Genomic DNA, 21764 nt, shown 5'->3' with positions numbered 1-21764 from the left:
AAAATTTTTTTTGCAAAAAATTGCACAAAAAAAAATTTGGCATTTTTTTTGAATAGACATGTATGTAAGGCATGTGATTTCAAATTTTGAAGGAAAACTGTAAATAACTTCAAAAAGAAAACGAAAAATTTGTTTTTGGTGTCGGTCGGTGTCGGTCGTTTTAGAACTTAATATAATAAGAAGGATATGAGGGAAATTGAATATCGCCACAACTTTGTGAAAAAAAATTTTTTTTAGCTGAGATTTAAGATAGTGACGTATTTTATGTGTTATTATCGTAAAAAAATAAAAAATTGCAAAAAATTGCACAAAAAAAAATTTGGCATTTTTTTTTGAATAGACATGTATGTAAGGCATGTGATTTCAAATTTTGAAGGAAAACTGTAAATAACTTCAAAAAGAAAACGAAAAATTTGTTTTTGGTGTCGGTCGGTGTCGGTCGTTTTAGAACTTAATATAATAAGAAGGATATGAGGGAAATTGAATATCGCCATAACTTTGTGAAAAAAAAATTTTTTTAGCTGAGATTTAAAATATTGACGTATTTTATGTGTTATTATCGTAAAAAAATAAAAAATTGCAAAAAATTGCGCAAAAAAAAATTTGGCATTTTTTTTTGAATAGACATGTATGTAAGGCATGTGATTTCAAATTTTGTAGGAAAACTGTAAATAACTTCAAAAAGAAAACGAAAAATTTGTTTTTGGTGTCGGTCGGTGTCGGTCGTTTTAGAACTTAATATAATAAGAAGGATATTTTATAAAAAAAAAGAAGAAGAAACTTTAATTATCTACGTTAATTTCAAAATTATATTATATTAAATTAGTATTAAATTTTGTATAAATATTTTTTTTTAAAAAAAAAAGAGAATGGCTTTCGTAAGGACCATGCAGGAAGGAAGTTAAAAAAAAAATATTAAAATTGAGAATTTATATAAAAAATATAAAAATATTTTATTGAAAACACACACACATTCACACTACAATTCTCACCACAAACACACTTACAAACAATGACGCATTCCAAAATAAAAATGTATTATTCAAAAAAAATAAATAAATAAATAATAATAATAAATAAAAATATATATACATAACTTACATCTAAACACTTAATCACTATCACTACAACTAAAAGTGTCATTCGCGCACAATTTAAGAGGGTCTTTTTCCCTATTATTAAAAGTTTCTCCAGAGGATCCCGCACATTCCTCCACTATCACTTCTTCAAACCAGGGCATCTCCACATCGATGACCTCATCTTTGAACTCCATCTCGATTTCTTCGATGGAATCAGCCCCAGATGAAGAAGGTCCAGGAGAAGGAAGAACGTAGTTGGAAGGGCCGGGTGACAGGTCCACCACTTCCGGAGAGACCCTCTGGACATCATGGTGAACTGCTGGAAAATAAAACAAAAGAAAAAATTATTAAAAAACAATTTACATCACAAAATAAAAAGAGGAAGAAAGTTTTAATTATTTTATAACACAGCCCCACAAAAAAAAAGTGTCATGTACTTTTGACCGGAATACCCTAACCCTATGTATTTTGACGCGCTGAACACGAATCCGAAGTCCGTTTTGCTCCATCACGTCAGGATTTTTTTCTAACCTCAAAAAACATGTCGGATTTTGAGAAGTAGGCGATTTTTTTAAAAATTGATGTATTAACTTCAAACTTGGTATCTGGGGGTTTTTTGTGTCGCTGATTACGAATCTGAAGTTAGATTTTCAAAATCAAAAATGGCGGATCCAATATGGCGGACGAATTTTGAAAAAATTTTAAGATTTATTTCAAACTTGGTATCTAGGGGTTTTTTGGGTCGCTGATTACGAATCTGATGTCAGTTTTCAAAAATTGATAATGGCGTATCTAATGTGGCCGATAGAAGTCCATGTTGGATATGCCATTTTGAATTTTTGAAATCTGACATCAGATTCGTAATCAGTGACCCAAAAAAACCCCAGATACACTATTGCACATTAATTTTTGAAAAATTTCGTAAAGTAATGTCCTCCTACCAAAAAAAATTCAAGGGGTATTTCCCCCCCATAAATCAGCTTTTGGGGAAAAACAAAACATACGTGTCAAATTGTTTTCAAAAAACTACAAAACTGACAAGTTTCAGAAAAATCGGCGTATGGCACTTCCCTAGTGTTACTTGTCAGCAACTTAGAAAACCTGTAGATACCAAATTTCATAATAATCTGACAATTTTTTAAAAATAATTCCTTAATATTGAATCAGACATATCGAATTTCGGAAATCTGACATCAGATTCGTAATCAGCGACCCAAAAAACCCCTAGATACCAAGTTTGAAGTAAATCTTAAATTTTTTTCAAAATTCGTCCGCCATATTGGATCCGCCATTTTGGATTTTGAAAATCTAACTTCAGATTCGTAATCAGCGACACAAAAAACCCTCAGATACCAAGTTTGAAGTTAATACATCAATTTTTAAAAAAATCGCCTACTTCTCAAAATCCGACATGTTTTTTGAGGTTAGAAAAAAATCCTGACGTGATGGAGCAAAACGGACTTCGGATTCGTGTTCAGCGCGTCAAAATACATAGGGTTAGGGTATTCCGGTCAAAAGTACATGACACTTTTTTTTTTGTGGGGCTGTGTAATTACCTTCAAGAAGAATGGGCTCACGCAATTCACATCTGCCACAAAAGCACCCAGGAAGACGATTAGGAGATCTGAAAACAAAAAAAAAATTTAAATTACATAAAAAATTTTTTTTTCTCCTCAAATTCATAAACAAAATTAATTCTAAATATGGATACCAACCTCAAAAATTGGAAAACTAAAGACATGTCCTGCGTGATGGCCCCAACGATTCTCTGGGCCCTTTCCCAGTCTCGTTCTTGGGCCAACCGAACATTTACTTCGGCAAGGAGTTCCCTGCTGGGCCTCCCTCGTCGGCGTACGGGCGCTGGAGTAGTTCTAAGAACATTATCCAGGTGATGCCAGGACACCAAATGGTGATTCAAAATCACCGACAGCACCAGGACTTGTTCCATGTACGCCCTGAAGGAAACCGGGCATTGTGGAGGAACTCGACCTGAAGATAAAAAAAAAGAGGATATTAATATACAAAATTATTTTATCAATTAAATAAATACCCCATTATTAAAAAAATTTTTAATATGCATACCTGCCAAGTAATCCTCTAAGTTGACCGTCGATGCTGATGAGGGTCCACTCTCCATGATGACAATTTAATTACTAATGGATAATTACTCCCACTCCAACATCTAAGGATGAGATTATGTTGACAAAATCGCGAGATGAAGATCATTGCCCTGGGATTGAGACAATGGCCAGCTGAGGAAGATGAAATCATCCTCAAGAGAATACAGATCCCTAGACTGAAGACATCACCGATAACACTACTCACATTACACTGCACACTATAAATGCTTAATAAAAAAAAAAAATTTTCACATAACTTCCTATCTATGCACTGTTCTTGCTTACCGTAAATGAAATCATCGAAATTCGCGGTTGGCACCCTTACAGTATGAGTGTAAGAAAATGAGTATTTTTTTGTAAAAAAAAAAGAGAGAAACGTCACGTTTAAGAGAAAAGGGCAGCCCAAAAACAATTTCATGTTCAATCGGGACATTGAGCAATTCTAAGGAGGGAGGACTGTTACATCCCAGTAACAAATTTTAAACTTCGTTCAATACATATATATATAAATAATAAACCATAAAATTTATTTTGTATTTAAAATAGTTAGAAATAATATCTTAAAATTATAATTATTTCAAAAATTATATAAAAAGCATTGATTCATATTCATATACGCGCGACTATATCTATATATATGCATATCTCTGCCTGCATGTTATGACTCGTCGCGAGCGAGCGATATATATAGATATAGTGCGTACAGGCATGGATATGTGAATATAGATATAGCGAGTAGATGCATCACCGAAGGTGACCTCCCGCTACAGAAGGGCTATGCTGAGGAATCGCGTGTGGTTGTTGAACAAGAGCGAAAACTATCTACACTAGTTTTCGCCCTAATTCTTCAAAATTAATTAATTCTTTTTGCTATTATATTTAAAATACAGTTATCTATTACTTTAAAATAATAAATCTTACACATTTTAAACTTAAAGCATTTAAAATGCCATTATTCAAAAATATGAATAATATTCAGTATATAAAATTTTTCTAATTTGAATCCCACGCAATGCTTCAGCTAATTCTTAGGAATTGTTTTTGCAGCTGCATAAAGTATAAAGTCTTATGCGATGATTTACTTCTCACTTGTATCAAATCGCATAGGCTAACCTTTGACTTGAATATCGAAAGCCTGGTAGGCTATTCCTAGAAATTAAACCTATGCCATTTGACACTACTACGCATATTACTCAGTAGCAGCGAGTGGACTTATGACTCATGTAAGCGTTAGCGAGGCGCAAGCACAGTATTCTAGCGTCGCAATATTGTGAGATGCTTGTAGACAATGTAATAGCGATACTTGTGCTATGCGATACAGGATGCAGGTGTTCATCTAAGCTCTGAGAATTGTTACAGTTCTATGAAAATCTAAGAGTCAAGCTTAGAGATGGGTGATCTTTGAACTTATTTACTCCCACTGAGGGTAATTTTCTAGTATAAAAACCCATGCAAATCCATTGTCAGTCGTCAGTTGCTCCGGAATCATTCTATAATTCATTTTCTTAAAGTAAATTCACCATCGTGAAGCTTGACCCTTCGGTTATTTTGAAAGTTCTACGACTGTAACTCTTGCATCTCAAACAGTATATGTTTACTCGTTGTTCGGTTTTTGAGCAAGTAATCATCATCGCCAGATTTGTGAGCTTGTCAATTATTGAAATTTAAAATAAATCGTCGTATTAGTGTATTCTCATTTATCGATTTTGCAAACGTGACGTGTGTGCATTTCGGAGTTTACGAACTAAAAAACTGTGAAGAAGTCCCAACTGTTCCTTTTAAGGAGTTGTAAAAACTCACAGCGTCGCTGACAAGTTCCAACTTGTTTTATATTCATTTCTCCCCTCTGAACAGAGGTAATTGTAAGTATTATATTTTAAAAACACAATTTTCTTTGTAACAACATTTTTACACTAAAACACCTTTGTAATATTTTGAGTTCAATTCATTTATATTAATAAATTATACAAAGTTTAAATTAATACAATTCTTTATTAATTTCTCATTTACCTAAATTTATCATAACTATTCATATTTAACTTAACAATTATAAGTGGAAAGGCAATTATTTAATAGTAAATTACTTAAAGACGACCCCCATAGGATCGATAGGAACAAACGTTCTCACATAAAAATAAATGGTCAAGCCTTACCAACTTGACTTAATCAGCCTACCATTCCTCCAAAATTTAAAAATTGATTTTATTAATTAAAATTAAATTCAACCTCGCCTTTCGCTCGGGAGTTAACATATAAATGGACATAGTCATAGAGATTTTTACAATCAAACTCAATCCATACGTTCTGTGCATGCTTATATTCATCATCAGAAATGCCCGAATCGTAAAGCGTACTATAAAATTTCTCTATCGGAGGTAGTTGCGTCTCAGCGAGCTTGGTTTTTGAATCAAAATACTCGTAGGGGAATACACCCTTTCTAGTTAATAATTTAATTTTATCAGGATTACTCACAGTATTGTCAAAAACAGAATGTACAATTTTATACTCATGTAAATAGGATGCGAGTTTTTCAAGGGATGCTGCCATAAATCGGAATGAGTCAATAAATCTAAATTTAACCTCACTACCCTTAATATGTTTAATAAAGAAGATATATTTCTCCTTATTGATGGGAAGAAGACTTATATGACCTTCAAAATTTGTTGAAATTGCATGTATAATGAAATGTGCATCATAGCCACTTAAATTGTGAAATACTACGGGAATAGTCTAACAATCTTGATAATTTAAATTACATGACTCATGGGCAGCACCCCTATATTTACCAGTAAGGTGACAATGATCACGGACTTTCTTTACATTTGCTGGTATTTTCTGATGACATATGTGACACATTACCGCTCTATTAAAGTCACTGACTTGCTGAGGAGTTAAGGTATCCATTGGTAATGGTTTTTTAAATATTTTATCAATTTTTTCAGATAATTGCCTTAATTCCTCAGAAAACCATTTAGCAGGGTCGGATTCCTGCTTCGGACAAGCAACATACTTGGATTGAGATTCGTCATAGCTACATTTAATATAATATCCAATACTTAATAACTTATGATGCTGGAATATCTTAGTTTTACTTAAATTATCTACATCATCTTCTACAGGTAGAAGTAAACTCTCACAGTCAGCGTGAATAATAAATGGAACTTTTTCCCTATTCTTATAATTTTTAAAAGTAATCATACATTTATCAGGCTTTGGCAAAATTATTTTACATTTATTCAATTTTTTACAATTTTCAGTGTGTACATTTAATTTTTTATTTGAATGGAGATAGTGAAGACATCGGTCACATATATATACTTTCTACCATTATTGTTAGACAATTGCTTTGATATGAGTCGTGAAAAATCTTTTATCCAAACGTAATGGAAACTCATACAATTAATATCGTCACAATTTGCATTAACCACATTATTCATATTTTTATCAACATATGAATCTGCTACATGCAGTAGATTTACATGCTTCCTCCTCTTTTCTACAGTTAAATGAAGCGGGTGAACTGAAAAATTACCATACTTTTTTGCTAGACCGTAGACATTTATAGATATATCATTAAGTTTTTCAAATTTCGATATACTTTTTAATGCTACAGGAAATTCGATTCCTTTAAAATTTAACTCATTTTCAAAATTCTTATAAGTAGAAACACGGTCACTTCTAGTTAAATTTTTATGTAAAGCTGAAAGAACAGCCCATTTGAAACATTCAAGCAATTCTTCAGCAAGTTTACAATGCCAAATTTGTTAGTTTGCAATGTAAATTTGTTGCAAAACTGTGGCAAATAGCTATATGTCCACGCTTTGCGAAGTTTGCATTGCAAGTTTGCAGAAAAATTTTACATACAATTTGCAGAAAATTTTTATGGCAAACTTGAAGAATATTTGCTGATAATTTGCTCAAGTTCATGTCATGCGCAGTAGTTTTCTTTGGCACTTAGGGCTGCGCAATAGATTTTAGTCGCCTTTCCTTTAGGAAAGGTTTGCAGTAACAAAATATCATCATATTTACAGCAATGACATTTTTTAATTTTTGTCGAAAAATGTCGGCAAGTTTTCTTAAAATTTGTCATAAAATTTTCCTGCAATTTTTCTGAGAAATTTTTCTGCAAACTTGCAATGCGAACTTCGCAAAGCGAGGACATATAGCTATTTGCCACAGTTTTGCAGCAAATTTACATTGTACAATATACATTCAAACGCATTCTCACACATAGCCCATCGTACACGCTTAGTAATATCTAAGTCTTGTAAGCCAGCGCTATCTACCGCTTGAGATTGAAACAATACTCTATATCTCACAAAGGATTGTAGAATGTTCTCACATCGACTTTTCTCATGCGTAAAATACATATATCTTAAAACATTTGTTAAAACTAACTCATCTCGAGAACATTCCGCAACCCATCGTTCTATAAATTCATTTTTATCTACGCCATCATGCAAACTTGAAAGCAATTCAAGAGCATCCTTAATAAGTGTAAGTGATATGTCATACTCATCAAGAATGGTCTTATAATTCATACGTTTTATAGGTACAAGGTTATCGGTACACTTTCGTTTGCCTACCATTATAAAATCTTAAAATAAGAAAAGTGAAAAAATATAAAACCAGAACACTGTACTCGCTGTTAACTCTTGCTGCGACTAGGCTGCATAAGCTCACAGAAAAGAATGAAAAATCAACTCGCAAAACTTCAATTTATATCCCGAAAGTCCAACTTTAGAGCATGCGCAGTGGACGTTAAACCACCACTCTTATTTTCGCATGCGCAGTTGACATTATACCACCACTCTTATTTTACGCATGCGCAGTGGACGTTTAACCACCACTCTTATTTTGATTTGCCAACAGTCTGTAACTTACAAACAGTTGGTAATGTAGATTTACTTACAGTCGGTAACTTACGGACTGTAGCTAAATCTATTGGACAGTTAATCACCACCCTTATTCTACGGTCGCTCAGTGTTACGTACCAAGAAAATATTTACGATATTTAAAATAATTAATATAAAGAAATTAACATTATCATTTAAAACACCGTGGGCTTTTGAGATGGCCCAAATTTCTAAGGCACTCGGAGGTTTAGACTGCCAAGGCCTTCAGGGCCTTGCTTTTTTTTAGAATGAGATCGATTTATTCCCTAGTTGCAGAAAATCTCGTTAAGAGTGAGATTTTTCCTCTTAGTAAACTTGAATGTTTTTAGTCTTATTGGAAAGGAGAATTAATAGTAAAAACAGGAAGAAAATATTATCAAAGTTAGGATTTATTCATTTTGTTACAAAATTTGGAAAATTTAGAACCAACTCTCGTACCAATTTTTTTTTGGTGAGAAGGTTGAAAAGAAAGATTGTAATAAGAACGATACAATTTGTTACCTTACACTACCGCCGAAGATGGTATCTCCTCGACGGACGAAATTTTCTTTTCGCGCACTAAATTACGCGATTGTCTTTAGTTCACTTTAATATCTAAGTTCTTTTTCCAGTCGTCGCACACGAAACGAACGCGGGCCCTACGCGCACCCGGTCGGTCTCCCAACGGAATTCTCCCAAAAATTAAGTTACTTTAAAATTTAAGAAAACCCTTTCGCACACGATTCCGAAACGGCCCCCGTTGACTTCGGAGTATATTTGATTTTATTTTTGTTCGGCCGAAATTAATCGTATAATCATATAATCAATTTCGGGTCTCTGATACCGGACGGGGACGCGTTTGCTTTTTAATTGGTGGAGTCACGGTGTTAACCCGTCTTGCACCAAAACCTTACTGAACATCGCATCATGGGTCAAAGACACCTCTTCAGTTCGCTTGGGGATGTTAGGTGGGAAATTAATGCTAAATTGGAATTTTGAAAATGAGTGGAAATGGTAGCAGGGGCGTTGGACCTTTTGCCATGCGGTTTTTAGCTGACTTCGCTTTTGACAGGAAGTCAATAAAATAATTTTTAGAATTGGAAATAAAATTATATCCAAACAAGTAATAATAAAATATTGCATGTTATCCTTATTAGGATAACTCATCAAAAATGGGAATTTTCCTTTTCAGGAAAACTCCAGGTGCATCGTTGAATGTACTCTAAAAATACATCCTTTTAATTTTCAATGCAATTCCGATATTGGGTAAATTATTTTTAATATTATTTCATGCCCAATGTTGATTCGGAATTGGAGGCTGTGAGTGAATCAAAATAAATACATGTGTTCTTATTCCGAGCACATGTAGTAGAGCTTGGGACGAAAGAGGCAAGAGGAACGAAAGGCTGTGAGTGAGAGGCATAAGAGTCTATTGGTGTCTCTGAGTATAGCGAACCCCGTGGAGTCTCCAGTGCATAATTAGTATGTGTGTCTGTAGCGTAAAAGACCAGCGAGTGCGACAGAGTCAACGTCAATCCCATATGCGACAGCCACTAACTAGAAAGAGAAGCGCAACTATAGTGAATCCAAAAGTTAAACTCGTGCGGCTGAGAAAGAACGCGAGTACAATGAGTTTGAGAGAGAACAATTCCCATGTATTACAGATCTTCTTTCTCTCTCGTGCAATGCCGAGGGATGCGCCGGGAGCTTCCACTGAACGCGTTCAGTGGTGGCCCCCTCTAGTAGGCGCGGAATATTATTTTAATTTCAATTTTGATAATTACAATTTCAGAATAATAAATAGAACTAAGATTTCAAAACCACAACCTTCCCAAAAATTCCGTTCGCTAGTTTATAGGTTATTTACGGGTTGTTTATAGGTTTATTTGCATCGATTATACAAGTTTAATTTATCTCATTAAACAATCTTCAAAAATTCGATTGTTAAAAAAAATGACAACATAGAAACTATATAACTTATTAATTAATTAATTTTTCTATTTACAATTGAAAAAGAGAATTTTTAAAAAGGCGAAAGTATAAATGCTGCCACCTACCGTGCAAAGTCGGCGGCTCAACTTCTTTATCGACTATCAAGTTGGATGTCACTAGAAAATTCTCTAGCCTGTCAAACTCACTTACGCGAACATTTTACACTTTAAACTTTATTTATTTAATAACACGTTAATTTATCACAAATACAGCACAAATATATCACTAAATACTTTTATTATTCAATTCAATTACACTTTTCCACAGTTTCCATTCAGTTTCTACACAATTTTCACTCCAACTAAATGTTTAACCAATGTGTAACGAATGTACAACGAATTCAGCGTACATTCCGATTTCGAGATCCGGCAGGGTAAATGTTACTAATTTTTAATTACATTTTAAATTTGGCCACGTATTCAACATAATTTTATTATAAACAAATGGTGGGAATAACAAAAACAAAGTCTTATCTCTAGAGACTTTATGTTTTTATGAAAGGCGCGAAATTCAATTCAAATTCAAAAAGTAAAATTTTAAAATATTTTGAGCAAATTAACTTACCTTAATAAATAATCACTTAATAATAATAATAATGCTAACGATGTAAATAAAATTAGTTATAAATTTTATATTTCAAGAAACAACTATTATCAGTTTTATAGTTTATATATATATAACAGTTTTCTATAATTAATAGTTATAAATAAACAATAAAATGTTAGATAATAGATTGAACTTACCTTTGTTAATAAGCAAATAATAGTACTATAAAAATAAATTCACCTTATCAATACTAAAACACTTGTTTTAAATTCAAAATGATATCATTTTTTATGTTGGCAATGCTTTGATAAGTCACTTTACGTTTAGGTGAAAGGCGCGAATTAAGTTCAAATTTAAAACTACAATAGTGCAGTATAACTAATTAATAAATTTATATTCATTAATATTTAATTGAAAAAATTTACAAATGAATATTAGATGTTTAAACAACTATTAATAATATAATATTTTCAAATAAAATATTGATTAATTATTATTACAACTTACCTTCGTTAATAACAATTATAACAAATTGTTAATATTTATACTGCAAAATGAAATTGAAAAAATATACGTAAAATTACCTTAATAAATAGCAAAAACAAATTATTATAACTTACCTTTGTTAATAACAATTATGACAAATTGTTAATAAATATATTGCAATAAAATATGCATAAAATTACCTTAATAAATAGTAAAAGCAAATTATTATAACTGTCCTTTGTTAATAACAATTATGATAAATTGTAATAAGATATGCATAAAGTTGAATTAATTAATTATTACTAATAATAATTAAATTTTTATATTTTTTAATAACAATTAAAGGTCAGTAAATTTGTTAATAACAATTGAAGGTCGGTAAAACAGATCCCTACCTTATCGGTTGAACCAAAAATTGTAACAGGTTTCTACCTTACCGACAGTTGTCAAATCTGCATTACCGACTGTAGGTAACTTAGCCGAGATATGAACCTGTCCCAGAACTCTCATAGCTCTACTACTAACAAAATACAGGAAACAGCACCATTTTTAATTCTGGCCTGTCTTTTAATATTTTTTGCACTATTTCAGATGATAATTTACATTGAATTTCTCTTTCAATGTCTTCTTCTTGAAAATGTAAATCGCAAACTTTATGGCCTTTGTTCATTTGTTTGTCATCTCTTTGAATAATTTCTGCCCACTTTTTTAACATATCCTATGAAAATTAAAAATAGTTCTTAATATTTAAAAAAATTTTGAAAATTAACTCGGAAAGAAATTTTATTGTTTGCCTTCTCAAAATAGATTTTTTTGTAAATATTATACATAGAATTATTATTATCATTAAAAGAATCCATAAAAGAAAATGACGTGGCACTCTTTGTAAATAGTTTGTTAGTTTTTAAACATTAGAAAAAAATGAAACTACAAAAATATAAGTTTCTAATAATTTTTTGCTTCCTCGTGGAGGAAGCTTTGTAGTCCTTTCGTTTACAAAAATTTTCAAAATGGTGAAAACAAATTTTTTTTATATAGAAACATGTTATATGAGATCCTAATCAATTGTCCGGATGTATGTATGTGTGGACCTCTTCTTTGTGAACACGATAACTTTAATAGGTTTTAATAGATTTGGGTAAAATTTGGTAGGCTTTATCACACTAATATCTCAAAATAGAAGAAAGGATTTTAAAAAATACCCCAAAAAAAAAATTGTATCGTCTTTTTTCAAAAATTTTTTTTTTAATATAAAGTATATATATTTGATTTATATTTAGAGAATTAATAAAAGTTAAAAAATTAAAAATTCACATTTTAGCTGTAAAATTTTGTGTTTTTTTAAATTGAAGTGTACATATGAAATAATTTTATTCCTTGCATGAAAACGAATCGATTGGTATATATAAAATATACATTTGATTTAAATTTAAAGAATTAATTAAAGTTATAAAAAATCCAAAATTTACATTTTAGCTGAAAATTTTTTATTCTGAAATGTTTATATTAATATATTATTTATGTATGTTTATTTCAATGTTAATGCTTTCTTCACGAGGAAGCAATTTTTTTTGCTGATCGTAAAGAGAAAGCAAAATGTTCATGTAATGAACATCTGAAAATTCAGATTCAACTTGTTTAAAAATATAATATATATAAAGTATTTTGACGCCGAGAAAAAATTAAAGAGCGGGACATTTGTTTGTAATTAACGAAAGCGAAAAGTTTGTAAAAAGTCTGTATTCAATGTATTCTGTATTTAAACGTTTATGGTCAACGATTAGAAATCAATATTTTTTATCATTTCGTTGGTTTAGTGGAAAAGGAGCTGTGGAATTTTCGTTGAAAAAGAGTCCATTAAACCAGCGATTTGGTGATTAATAAAAACTATAAGACATTTTTTTAGGCGATAAATTGTAGAATTTTTCATTTTTAAAGTTATTTTTTTAAAAATCGTTTATATTATAAACGTTGCGTACTTCTGGTTCGTTTTTGATTGTACTTACCTTGTTTACGATAGAGCACGTGAAAATATAGTTAAAGACAATTCCCGTTGAGAGCGCTGTAAGCAGTAGGCAGAAAGTCCTGGAATTTTTCGTCGTTTTTCTTGTAGACCAAGCCTAATTCCTCGTTTCCTTTGAGGAATCTCAGGATACGTTTTGCGGCGATCGAGTGGGATTTGTTGTGACAATTACCGAATTGGCTTAATGCCAAATTCGAGCATTTCGTTTAGAAATTTCGGTTACTCCATGTAGATATCTGTGTCAATTTTTCCATTGAGGTAGGCGGTGGTTACGTCGAGTTGCAATATTTTAAATTTGAATTTTGCAGCCAATGATGTCATCAGCCTGAGTAAGCTTAGTCGAGCTACTGGGGCGAAGGTTTCGTGGAAATCTATCCCCGAACTTGATGTGAATCCTTGGGCGATAACTCTCGCTTTTCTTCGTTCCAATTCGCCGTTTGATCCATATTTATTGCGTAAAACGGTTCTTGATCGGATGTTTTTACCTTCTTGAGGTTTGTCAACAATTTTTCATGTTTTAATTGAGATTAAGAACTTGGTTTCAGAGTAAATTGGGTCCATCCATTCTGCACTATTTTCACCCAATATTGCCTCCGATAATGGAATTTCTGATGCGTACATCACGAACTAAGCATCGTGCCAATCTTCATCTTCGTTTGCGTTTTCTGTCAGATCTTGTAAGTTGTTACCTTCCGCATTTCGAGGATTTTCTTTGATTTGATTATTTTCGTCGTTGTCAACAGCTTCGTTAATTTCGGGATCCACATCAATATTCACGTTGTGAGTATTAAATTGTTTTCTGTTATTCCATTTTTCGTAGGGTGTTCCTTCACCTAGGCTCCTTGAAACGCATCTGTTTCTGCTATAGTTGGTGGCGGTGACGGCTTTCTCCCTGAATGATGGTGATAATCCACATTGGATTATCATACAACGAGCTCCTTCGATTAAAGTGCAATTTTTGCGCTCAGCAACCCCGTTTTGCTGAGGCGTGTAGGTGGTTGTCAATCGGCGTCGAATTCCAGAATTTTTCAAGATCTCATCCATGGCGGTGTTGTAGAATTCTTTCTCATTGTCTCACTGAAGTGCTTTGATCCTATGACCAGTCTGATTCTCGACGAAATTTTTATATTCGGTAAATTTAGCTGATTTTATTTTTCATCATAAAAATCAAATCTTTTGAATTTGGATCACCAAATCTCTGATGCCACACTTCTGAATTATGAGCCAAAAGTTTTGAACGTTCAAATGAACGAAATTTTTTTTGCAACTTCTTTAAGTACGAATTTTATTACATAATATTGGTTTAAATATCTAAAATGAAGTTATTAGTTTAATAATTTGTTTAATTTACTGTTTTATTTTACATTGCCAGCATAATTTTTATTAATTTATAGATTGAAAAAAATATTTCGTTCATTTGAACGTTCAGAACTTTTGGCTCATTCTGAATTCGGTTTGCTGTTTGACGCTGCGCAAGCTGTTTGTGACCCACCTCGCAAGTAATATAAGTCACCTTCGCGATTGTCAATCATCTTGACGTTTCCGTTGTTGTCGCAGACTGTTGCTCGTTGGCTGGTGAATGTGACATAACAACTGTTGTCGACAACTTTGGCGACAGATATGAGATTTCGAGTTTGTCCCACACCTCTTTTGATGTCTCGCATCCGCGAATCTGTTTTAATTCAGATTGATAATATCAAATGTGATTTAGCTTTGCGATCTCGGACTACCCAAGCTTTTTGTGCAGCTACCGATGATGCATTGCCTTCGACGATTTCAGGCTTCACTTCCTTGTCCTTCGCGTATTCCCATGTGTCATTTTTGACTAATAGGGCTTCCAGTTGGATCCGCGAAGTATAATAATTGTCCTTTGAAAGTGTTTCGAGTCTTGTCGAATTCACTACATTTGTGGTTGCCATTGTCTGTGTGCGATTCCGTTTTTTTCTAATTAAGCAATATCACTCACGTCGCTAGATTTCACTTGCACCAGTGTTGGATCTTTCACGCGCGAATATCTGATTATTTCAAGGTTAAGAGCACCACTAAATTTGTATGTGTTATGTAATCGTTGTTGTTCACACTGGGAAAAAACTCGAAAAGTGAGGTTATGTCCGTTCGCGTCGATTCGCTTTGATTTCAGATATATTTTGACTCGAAAATTAAAGTTTTTATTTGCGATCGCGTTGCACAATAAGAATGTGAAAACCTTCATTGATATTGTCCGCGTTGTTATAAAAACCGATTAGAATTTTCTACACTGAATACCGACGCCAAGAGACGCTGCATGTGCACGCTTTTCACAAATCACCTTTATTTTCATTTTTCCGAGCCTGGGCCAATAAGCTGTTGAAGAACAAGGTTTCCGCAGGTCGAGAAATATAGAAAAAATATTTCAAAGGATATTGTTTATATATTTGCACTTGTAATTAAGAGATAAAAAATTTACAAAATTATAAATGTGTATCACGGGTTGAGTCTATATAAGATTCTGTTTCTAAAAAGATAGTGAACACTCAAAAGTATAAATGATGAAATAAAGAGGTCGACACTTGTGATACGAATAAGGGCGCGAATTAATTATTCCCAACAGGCTATATGCGTTTCTTCTCCTTATCCGCCTTCATGCAAGAGAGTCAAGTATATTACTCGCTTGAGAATGAGAGAGAAAGCACGAAAGTGAAGTGAACTGTTGATTAGTATAAACTACTCGCAAGGAACTGAGCACCACTGGAGCCGGAGAACCTCCTTCACCCAATACTATAATTTCACCAAATTGCAAATTTATCCAAAGACCACTTGCAAATCGCTTATTTTTTGACCAAGTCTTACTCATTCAACACTAATTAAGTTTAATAAATTAATAATTAAGTAATTAAAATATTTAATTATAATTTTTATATTTTACCATATTTCTCTTTTTCTAGTTTATTACACCGGCCCACAAAACAAAATTTCGATTGCCAGAACTGTTATGTGGTAGGTTCTCTACCTTAAGATGTATCTAAATAGCAAAACGTAGTCCGACCTAAAAGTTAGTTCGTGTTCTCTTTTTATAGGCATGGTGGGAGGGGGTCATTTTTGAGAAATTTATTTCTATGGGAATTTACTTAATTTCTATATCTAAAACTGAATTTTTGCTTCTTCTGAATGTTGATTGATATTAGTGACTTGATTCAGTGACTTTAATAACATGCAAATTGGATATATAACAAAAATCGCTCAGTTTTAAGTGAGTGTAGAATCAGCATTAATTTAAACGCACCCGTGCACGCCGCTTGAAAAGCTGGAGTTTAAGCTCGCTCGGTAGGGCGTAAAACTGACTAAATCGTGCATGTATGATGAAAAAATTATTTTCTTTTATTTGTTTACTTCAAGTAATAAGTCCGTGTTGCATGCCAAAAAGAATAAAATATTGTTGAAAAATAATTTAAATTAATATACGTTAAAAAATGGACGGTAACTGGGACAATCACGGTAGATTCCCGGGATGAAAAATGTAGGTATTACAAAAGTAAACTCAAGTCACATAGTATTCGAATAAGTATTCCTCAGTGCCAAAAGGTAGACTGTGGAAGACTTAGAGAAAAGTTACCAAAGTAAACTGATGGTATACTCAGATCTACCATATAGTGAGGAGAGTAAACCGTTCGAATACATCGGGTGATTATTAATGGTATACTCTAATATACGCGCTGAACGTACATCGTAGCCACGAGGTACTCAGAGAGCTAAGACTTCGAGTTCTAATTCTAATGTGGTCCCACCATGCCAACCTAAAGAAGAGAGGGGTAAGGTCGTATTCTGGAACGCCAACGGTATCCGCAACTGGCCGGACATCGGGGAAACTATCAACCCATCGGATATTATCTGTTTAAGTGAAACGTGGAACGAGACAGAGAGGATCCCCTTCTTGGAAAATTACGGCTATAATTACATTCAGGTTCCTGCTTCGAGAAGCTTCTCACATGGTAGGGCGAAAAGACGTCTCCTCATTGTTTATAATGCAAAATTTTATTTTTTAATTTTGACTTTTTAATAAATAATATATATGAAAGGTTCCCAAATTTCCCAGTTTTTATTGGCGGGGATTTCAACAGTAGAGTGGCGGATTTGAATCAGCCGGATTTGAATTTCTTCCAAAACATTACAGCGGTCTATTCAGAAAGAAAATCTTTAGATAATGTAGTAACTAACAGGGGTAAAAGTCTAACAAATAACTTTAAGTCTTGTGAGTTAACGCTGCTAAATGGCAGATGTTTAAGCGACAACCCCGCCAACTTTACCTATGTTAGTAGTTTGGGCAAAAGTGTAATTGATTTGGTTTGGTATAATTGGGCTTCGGGTCTCCTAACTAGCCACCTCATCAGACCATTTTCCGGTTGCATTAAGCTTGATGGGTGCTAAAAAGGAAAGAGTTGCCTGCCCATCCACCATCAGGCTTAAATTTTGCAATGAAAAAGCTCGCATGTTTTCTAGTGTAATGTCAGAAAGAAAGGAGGTGGCTAATATTGACCTGGACGTTGATGGACAGAATGAGACTCTCACTTTTGTAATCACTGAGATAGCACTGATTTTGGGAATGTGCACTCAGGTTAATACTAATAAAATTGTCAGTCGAAAACCATGGTTTGACGCAGAGTGCAAATTGGCAAAAAAAAGAGTAATAGCAGCGTTAAAGCTCTCCAGGGCTGCAGGATTCTCCAACACCAATACAGTCATTAATTAATTACCAAGAAAAGATGTCATATTTAAAATTGGTGAAATCTAAAAAACTTAATTTTGAAAAAATTCGATCTGAAATACTAAACAATTGCAGAAACTCGGCGCAGTTCTGGAGGTCGATTAATGCTTTTAAATCGCGCACAAGCCAACACTCGAATGTGGATTTGGAATCGTGGCATAACTATCTGTTGAGATCTTTCCCCCCTATTGGCGGAAATATTGTATTGGAACCGCCTCTTGTACCACGATTGATCCCTGAGCTCGACAATACTATTACGACAGACGAAATATGGTTTGCACTGTCCAAATGTAAAGATGGAAAGGCTCCTGGCCCGGACGAAATTAATTATAACTTCCTTAAGAATTTACCGCAAAATTGGCTTCTTTATATGAATTTGTTTTTTAATATGATTTTGACAACTGAAAAAGTCCCATAGGGTTGGGGTGAATCCATAACATCTATTTTTTTCAAGAAAGGTGACTCCACGATACCTGACAACTACAGACCAATTACGCTAATTAATTGCTTGGCAAAGGTTTTTACTTTGATTTTATGTACTCGACTGATGGCATGGGCAGAATCGCGGGGAATGATCCCGGAGTCACAGGCGGGGTTTAGAAAGGGTAGATCCTGCTTGGATAATTTATTTTGTTTATTATCAATCCTTCAGATCCACCTAAGGACTCCGGGATCAGTAGTTTTTGCAGCATTTATAGACTTTAAGGGAGCCTTTCCATCGGTCGTCCATGATCTGCTGTGGAGTAAACTATATAAAATGGGACTTAGTACAAAATTTATCAACATTGTTAGGGACTTATATAAAAAATCGTCTACCAGCATTAGAGTAGGCCTGGATTACACTGAAAGCTTTAATGTGACTCGTGGTTTACTGCAGGGAGAAGTCCTTAGTCCATATTTGTTCCTCCTATTTATCGCGGATATGGAAAGTTTTTTTATAGATAGGGGTTGCAGGGGCATTGCTATCGACAGTTCTTTGGAAATAAATATGCAAGGGTTCGCGGATGATTATGCTTTGCTGGCGGACTCCCCAAGCGAGTTAAATAAAAAATTAAATGCATTATATGAATACTGTGATTTGAATAAACTCATTGTGAATACGGACAAAACTAAGATCGTAATATTTTCTAAATCAGGGAATTCTAAAGCAAAAAAACTTAAATCATTTAAATTTGGAGAGAGTTATATCGAGGTAGTAAGAGAGTACGAGTATCTGGGCGTTCCTTTTCACAATTCCTGCTCTTTCGCTTCGGCAGCGAAAAAATTTATTAGCTCTGCGAATACCGCAGTGGGATCGACGTGGAAAATGATTTTTGCGTCTAAAATGAACTCTTGGGCTTCGTGCGGGAGACTGTTTCGAAGCCTGGCGGTTAGTGTTCTCCTCTATGCTTGCCAGACATGGTACTTAAATTTCCTCGACAGTATTGAGAGGGTACAACTAACTTTTATTAAAAGATTATTAAACTTGCAAAATAAGAGTTTTTTTATGATAAAAACATTTACTGATAGAAATTTTAATTCCTAATCTATATTTAATTTATCAAAATTTTATATATTTTATTACTTATATTACAAATTGTTTGGTTTGATAGAGGAATTCACTTAAATAAATCGCGTTTGTTAGAATTTTACTAATAGCACATAGTTTTTAGGCAGAGGAACAAAATTATGTTGAGAGACTTCATATTATTCACCAAACTGCCAACGACAACACAGAAGGAAGAGAACTTGAAGATACCCCCAACCTCAACACGGAAGGAAGAGAACTTGAAGATACCCCCAACCACAACACAGAAGGAAGAGAACTTGAAGATACCTCCAACCACCCAACGGAGAAAATGGACTGTGAAGAGACCCCTCACCAGCCGAAGAAAATAAGAGTTCGCCCCAATAAGAAGACTCCGTTTCGAGCGCGTGAAATACAATCACCTAGAGAGCGCAAATTATTTCATGAAGTATTGCGACTAAGGAAACATAATCAGGTTCTACAAAAGAAGCAGGCCCGATGGAAGAAGAGAAGAAATCTTGAGAAGCAATGTAAACCGAAGCAGACGATCAGAATGCAGGAGGGTTTGAAAAAAATGAATCGAGTTCAAGAAGAGTTTTTAAACATGATGCATGCAAATAATAGTATAAAGTCAAAGGGCAGAAGATACAGTTATTTTGATAAAATATTGTCTCTATCTATTTACAAACAGTCTCCCAAGTGTTATCGTTACTTGCAAAGTTTTCTTTCTCTACCTTCAAAGAGTACACTTTCGTCCATTTTGACTAAAATGCATATTGATACCGGTATTACCGATGAAACAAAACAACGTTTGTTGGAAGCTGCCAAATTGTGTACAAATGATCAAGAGAAAGTCGGAATTCTCATGTGGGATGAAGTTTCTCTTGGTTTAGGAGTACATTATGACAGCAGCACTAACAAAGTTGTTGGATTTGAAGATTGGGGGACTGTTAGAACAGAACAGTATTCTGATCATGCTCTTGTCTTTATGCTTAGATTAGTTAAAAGTGGTGCCAAAATACCAATCTCTTTTAATTTTTGCAGCTCCATGACGAACAAAATGCGCCCTTATCCAGGAAGATGTACTGGAAGAATGCCACATGACCAAAGAATTTTCAACTACAAGTTAAGTCGTGCGAGGCGAACAATTGAAAATACATTTGGCATTATGTGCTCCCAGTGGAGAATTTTTAGAGTTCCCATCCATGCAACCGAGGAACATATACACCTGATCATCCTTGCGGCTGTCGTCCTTCATAATTACCTTCAAAAAGAAGAAGAGGACTATCCTGAAGACGCTAGACATTATTGTCCCACTAACTTCGTTGATAACTTTGAGAACGGAGAAGAAATTGAAGGAGAATGGAGACGCGATTTTCAAATGAATGCCTTCGCTCCTCTTCCTTCCGTTCACGTGCAGAGGATTACTGCCCTAAGAATTCAAAATTATCTAAAGGATTACTTTTCAAATGAAGGGAGTGTTCCGTGGCACGACGACATGGTGAACGCAGGGGCCTTCTAATTCACCGTAGTGGCCACTGAAACTGAAAAAAAATTCCCGGCTATTTCCCGGTTTTCCAGGTCAAAATTATTTTTTTCCCGGTTACCTTTTAATAACTTTCACTTGTAATTATATGTAATAAATTTATTTATTTTATCAATAAATTGTATTGTTTTTAGTTATTTATTTATTTTCATTTATATGTAATACATAGGTAGACAAAAAATTTGTAAATTTTGCGAAACATAAAAACTTCATTTAATTTTTATAAAACTAAATAAGGCATTCTATGTAAAATTTGCATTCACTTTTATTTTTGGATTGGAGCAATTTCTTTTGAAATCTGTCTGAAAAATAAGGAAATAATTTGTTGGAGTTATGGTTTGAAATAAAACACTCTTTGGTTTACTTTATACTCTTTAGTCTCTTAATCTCTTTATTGTATGGCACTCTAAGTTTAAACCTCTTTAGCTACTCTTTATGATATAATTAGTATAATATATCAGCGAATAACAGCGAGCAATATCACGACGACCGTGATGTGTATTGCGTCAGCATATATATATATTGTATCGATCGTTAACACGATCGATACTTGATCTTGCTTATATCGATCGATCTTTATGTCGAGAGTATCGACAAAGTATTTAAACTTCACACTCCCTCCCTTTGTCGATTTGAAAAAGTATATTTTTCTTAGTATAAAAAATAATATTAATATCTGAGCAACAAACTTATAACATATAATTTGTCTCACTTTGGTTGTACATTACAATACTGAATTGATAATATTGCACTGCAATAAACCAACAAACGCATATCACAAGATTTGCACTACTCGTTACATTAATACTTTTAAACAGTTAAAATTAAAATCAAAATTAAATCTAAATCT

General features: G+C 33.5%; 1 protein-coding gene across 1 annotated transcript; it reads left to right on the top strand.

Annotated features, from left to right (window-relative positions):
* The first annotated feature begins 19528 nt into the window (after positions 1 to 19528).
* On the top strand, positions 19529 to 20961 carry LOC127280426 (uncharacterized). Its single transcript, XM_051303392.1, has one exon. It carries the CDS (start codon positions 19700 to 19702, stop codon positions 20888 to 20890), a length of 1191 nt encoding a protein of 396 aa, XP_051159349.1. The 5' UTR covers positions 19529 to 19699; the 3' UTR covers positions 20891 to 20961.
* Positions 20962 to 21764: the final 803 nt, after the last annotated feature.

Source organism: Leptopilina boulardi, unplaced genomic scaffold (assembly GCF_019393585.1).
Source record: "Leptopilina boulardi isolate dan_hultmark-lab unplaced genomic scaffold, ZJU_Lbou_2.1 LbouV2_244, whole genome shotgun sequence".
NCBI lineage: Eukaryota > Metazoa > Arthropoda > Insecta > Hymenoptera > Figitidae > Leptopilina > Leptopilina boulardi.
The sequence above is the reverse complement of the archived record's forward strand: the minus strand, read 5'-3'. Positions and strand labels throughout refer to the sequence as shown.